General features: G+C 42.9%; 1 protein-coding gene across 1 annotated transcript; it reads right to left on the bottom strand.

Annotated features, from left to right (window-relative positions):
- Positions 1-1,258: 1,258 nt before the first annotated feature.
- Positions 1,259-4,125, bottom strand: LOC307045397 (uncharacterized protein; the record flags this gene model as incomplete). The annotated part of the gene is made up of 3 exons (XM_079691049.1): positions 1,259-1,655; positions 3,149-3,304; positions 3,939-4,125. 3 exons carry the CDS (start codon positions 4,123-4,125, stop codon positions 1,354-1,356), a joined length of 645 nt encoding a protein of 214 aa, XP_079547175.1. The 3' UTR covers positions 1,259-1,353.
- Positions 4,126-5,459: the final 1,334 nt, after the last annotated feature.

Raw genomic sequence — 5,459 nt, 5'->3', positions numbered from 1 at the left:
CAGTAAAAAGTACCCATAACTAGCAGCTGTTTTAAAGAGTACCTGACCTCCCTTTATATTAATAGAACAATAATTTCATTGTTAGCTAATGAATGTTTCCATGGTGAACAACGGCAACATGACAACGTTTTCATTGGTCCCTCTTCTTTAGAGAAGACCAGGAAATGATGGATACACGGATCGTATTCAAATCAATGGGCACGCAATGACTCTAAATAATAATGATCACGCCACCAAACACACATTCAAACTAAAGGAACCAGCCTGTTTGGAAAATGAGAGAAGCAGAAAGTACAGGTATTTGAGTTCAACATGTAAGAAGTAGAAAGTACAGGTAATTGGGTTCAACATGTAATAAGGTAAATTAAAAAGTAGTCAGAAAAATAAGAAGTGGAGTAAAGTACTGATCCCAGAAACATTTACTTAAGTACAATAACAAAGTATTTGTACTCCACTACTTCCCACCTCTGATTACATGTATTGAAACTCTGTGTATAGCACATCCACTGAAGAGAAGCCTTGTTGTGGGCTGAAGGAACAGTCACCCTGTAATAAAGCAGGCCGAGGTCAGCAGACTCCCCATGTGACGGCCCACCGCCCTGGATTAGCTGCTGTAAGCCTATTAAAGCGCTCTGGACTTCACTCAGTCCCTGCAGAATGCTCACAGTTCTGCAGGAGCCGGCTGAAACTCAGGCGTCACAACAGGCCGGACGTCCTGCTGCTGGAGTTCCCTTCGGCCAGAGAGTCACTCCGAATAATCAGGAAAAATGTAAATGTGGCATTATGGACATGAACACTAGAAATAGAGGAATAATGCAACAACACAACACATATTTATTACCATTTTGTCAACACCAAGTGGTTAACAGGTAGCACTGAGTTTAAGTCTTACATGTCCACCATTGACGTAAAATAAAGATATGAGAGTAGACTGGAGACTTTTTGATGCTGATGCAAGGTTTATTCTATGTGCATGCTGCAAATATGGGTTTCATTTGTCCATCTTATGTCATGCATCCTATTCAGTATAGGATACATATTATTTTCTATTTAGTCGTTTACATTTTACATATCGTTTACAGCTTATATTTCCTTACATATAGGCTATAGCCTTATCCTTGAAGGATAAATGCACATTTGTACACGTTAGTATCAAAAGTCAGTGTACAACAGGTGCCGTTATGTAAGCATTGCCACGTATGTTTTTTGGCGGTCTATTTAAAAAAGTTAAAAAATAGAAAGAGACAGAAAACACAAGCTGCTTTGTTGTGCTTTAATTCAGACAGTGAACAGCATCAGATGAAACTGAAATCAAACTAAATAACCTAAATGTTTTTAAAGATACTCTGTTGCTCACATCTTCCCTCCCTGCCCCCCCGGCTGCAGGGAGCTGAAGCGCAGCAGCGGGACATCCCTGAAGCCCCGGGCAGGAGGGGGTGGGGGGGGCAGCTCAGAGTCAGCATGATAGTGGTGGGTTGCGGTGTTGTTGGTGTTGTTGTTGTTGTTGTTGGGGTCGGCGTGGCCCCGCAGCAGGAAGGCCCCCCTGTGGTGGCGGAGGTACAGCAGCCCGGCGGCCCCCAGCAGCAGCAGCAGCACCGAGCTCAGCAGGAAGAAGAGAACGTAGACGCCTCGAGACTCTGAGGACGAGCTGCAGCCTGAAGAGACAACAGGAAGTCAGGGGACCATCACATCTGGACAATAACACAAAGGGCTCTGAACATAGACATGCAGAGGCTCAGTCAGTAGGGACTGTGAGCCGTAGGGTCGCCGGTTCGAGTCCCCAAACAGACCTAAATATGGTGTGTGGACTGCTACTTGGAGAGGTCCCAGTTCACCTCCAGGGCCCTGCCGTGGTGCCCTTGAGCAAGGCACCGGACATTTTCTTTAACACAAATATTAACACAAATACCTGTACTTTCTACATTTTCAAAACAGGCTGGTTACTTTAGTCTTAATCTGCGTTTCATTACATTATTAGAGCACTTTTCCGAACGCTCAAAGCACTTCACATTACATATACAAGACATGCAACAGTGAATAGAGCAAATTAAGGTGAAGTGTCTCGCCAAGGACACAAAGTTAGGGGTACTTTTTAAGTACAGTTCGAAGCCCATACTTTTACTTGAGTAAAGAAGTTTAGTCAGTACTTCTACAAGAGTATTTTTAAAAACGAGTATCTGTACTTCTACTTGAGTAAAGGGTATGTGTACTGTTGCCATGTCTGGTTAAAAGCAGAGATCAACTTTCACTGTGTGTGCTGTGTGCATGTATGTGTGACAATTAAAGAGGCTTTCATCCTCCAATTCTATCTATTCTAACTTAGTCATGCACAGGGACCCACTACCAACTGTCCAACATGGGAGCTACACACAAAGACTGTCGTTCTTTTGGGTCAATTGGTGTGGTTTTGGTCATTTTGTATGTCTTAGCAGTTGTTTTGTAAAAGGACAAAACAAATCATTTATTTTCTCCGCCGTCTTAGGTCTTTTGGGGCGAGCAGAGAAATTCTTCTGTTGTTCTTTACATCTGTGATCTTGTCTATTCTGCAGTACTGCAACACTACCTGGTACAAGTGTTTGTCAGCAGCTTTAAAATCAAAACTGCTCCACCTGTTAAAAATCTGCTCAAAGATTGTTGGTCAACCCTGTCAGAGACTCTATGACTCAGCCTATCATAACAACCTAGTGAGGCTGTCCAACAACATCCTCTCTGACCCAAACCATGTTCTGAACACTGAATATGAGCTGCTGCCATCTAATCGGAGATACAGGGTCCCACCATTCAATAAAGTAATATCGTATCGTTTGTGTATCTTTTGTGCCATTGAAGTTGTTAAGTGCATCTTTGTAGAGGTGTCATGAGTAATTGTAGTCAACGTGTGTTTGTCTCTATTTCTCTCCATCGTCATTTTTGTGGTCGTCTGGTGGGTATTGTTTGTCTGTGCTTGTTTTGCCCATACTGTGTTTGTGGTTATTTCCCTCTTATTCAGTCATTTTGACTCCATGTTTCTGATATCTCTGTGTAGTCTATCAATGTTTCTTTGTGGTGTCTCTTCCTTGTGGGTCAGATCAGTATCCCTCCCTGCTTCTGGACTCTTTAACTGAGTTCATCTTAATTAAATCAGTGTGTGTGAGAGAGTCCCGCTCACCTGCAGCGTTCTGATTCACACACACAGTTCCTGCCGACCCGAGGAGGGACTCGTCGTGGAAACCTGACCTGCAGCGACACGAGTACGATCCAAACCGGTTCTCACAGTCTGCGTTAAGGTCACAGCGCATCAGCTGCGACAGACACTCGTCCACATCTGAAACACACATACACATTTATTAATGCTAGCAGCCTTTACTGAGATGTGTAACTTCCTCCTAAGGTGGTGCACGTCCATTCTTCTGTTAGTTACCTTCCACAGTTGGTTTTAGGATCCTGTCACAAATACATTTACTCAAATCATTTTTTTAATTACACATCTGTCACCCACCATATACATTATCAGCCCAATAAATGTTTTCTTTCCTATTTAAAAAACAATTATTTATCGTTTACAAACCGAACAAATTGAATAATTAGCAGATTAGTCTATAAGAAAAAAATTGTAGTTCAAAATGAGCAAAATAAAATTCTGCTTTCATATTAATTAATTAATATTAATTGAAGGAAATAACACATACTAGTATAACAGTTATATTTCTTATGTACATGTAAACACATTAAAAAAAAGTTCTACACAAATAAACCGAATTGTATTTAGGCCTTGAAACTAATTCACCAGAACAGTATGTCTTGCTTGAAGTGAATATATTTGCCCTTTATTTGTACGCAGTTTGAATCTTGATGCTTTGGATAAAAGCATCAGCCAAATGAAATGCAATGTAATTAAAGTCAGCAGTTTAAAATAAAGTGACTTTTCCATCCCGTGTCACACTGAAGCCCAGCTGTACCTGCAGTGGACACGGAGAGGATGACAGCCTTCCTGTCGTTTCCTCCGACGCCCACGTGTGTTGAGATGAGTCCCTGCAGGGCGGAGTGCAGCGTCCTGTGGACCTGCAGACCTCCAGGACCCTGATCCAGCTGCAGCCACACGATGAACAGCGCTCCAGCACTCAGCCTGCAAACAACCAGGAGCATCACTGAGGTCAGATCTGAGCTCACAGGTCTACAGGTACATCAGCTAGTGAGTGCACCAAGAGTTGAGACAGTTTGAGCTGTAATGTAAAATAATAACAACCACTCTTCATGTCTCTTCTACATCAACATGCGTCCCCTCTTCTTCATGTCTCTTCTACATCAACATGTGTCCCCTCTTCTTCATGTCTCTTCTACATCAACATGTGTCTCCTCTTCTCCATGTCTCTTCTACAGCAACATGCATCCCCTCTTTTTCATGTCTCTTCTACATCAACATGTGTCCCCTCTTCTCCATGTCTCTTCTACATCAACATGTGTTCCCTCTTCTTCATGTCTCTTCTACATCAACATGTGTCCCCTCTTCTTCATGTCTCTTCTACATCAACATGTGTCCCCTCTTCTCCATGTCTCTTCTACATCAACATGTGTTCCCTCTTCTTCATGTCTCTTCTACATCAACATGTGTCCCCTCTTCTCCATGTCTCTTCTACATCAACATGTGTCCCCTCTTCTCCATGTCTCTTCTACATCAACATGTGTCCCCTCTTCTTCATGTCTCTTCTACATCAACATGTGTCCCCTCTTCTTCATGTCTCTTCTACATCTACATGTGTCCCCTCTTCTTCATGTCTCTTCTACATCAACATGTGTCCCCTCTTCTCCATGTCTCTTCTACATCAACATGTGTCCCCTCTTCTTCATGTCTCTTCTACATCAACATGTGTCCCCTCTGTGGAAAAAGACTCTGAAAGTTTCAGGAAAAAAGATTCTCTCTCTTTTTGTCCTGATCCATTTCTATAAAAACCTGTCTGAAAATGAGCTGATCAGATTTTGGCCACTTTATGATGTCATAACAATGTTTTGGCTTGTGTAACCATTAGCCAATCAGCAACCGAGGTAACCCCCCTCCCCCTTATCACCTGAATCTCCTCCTAGAGCACCATTAGCCGTGTTCACACCGGAGTACTTTTCCCACTTTAGTTCCGATATAGTTCCGAAATGTCGCGTTCACACCAAAAAGAGCCGGAGCTAAAATTAGTTCGTGAGAACCTTTTTACCCCCTTTTCCGTCCCTGCTAGAGAGCAGGGACTCTCATGCGGCTCTCTTGTGAGAAAAGAGCCATATTTCTGATTGGCTGGGCGGATTGCAAACCACGCCCCGTAAAACTAAAAAAAAGTGTTGTGAAGGCAGTATACGCTGTGAAGTTGTTTGCGGCCTGCCAGTAAACCCAAAGTAGAAGAAGAAGAAGTGAAGTCAGCGGCTTTCTTTTGCCTAATCCACCCCCAGGGAACTTATTCCGGTGTGAACGCGATCTGTACTTAGTTCATCAGAAC

This window comes from Notothenia rossii, assembly GCF_949606895.1.
Source record: "Notothenia rossii genome assembly, chromosome: 1".
Taxonomy (NCBI): domain Eukaryota; kingdom Metazoa; phylum Chordata; class Actinopteri; order Perciformes; family Nototheniidae; genus Notothenia; species Notothenia rossii.
Note: the sequence above shows the minus strand (reverse complement) of the source record. Positions and strands in the feature narration are given on the sequence as shown.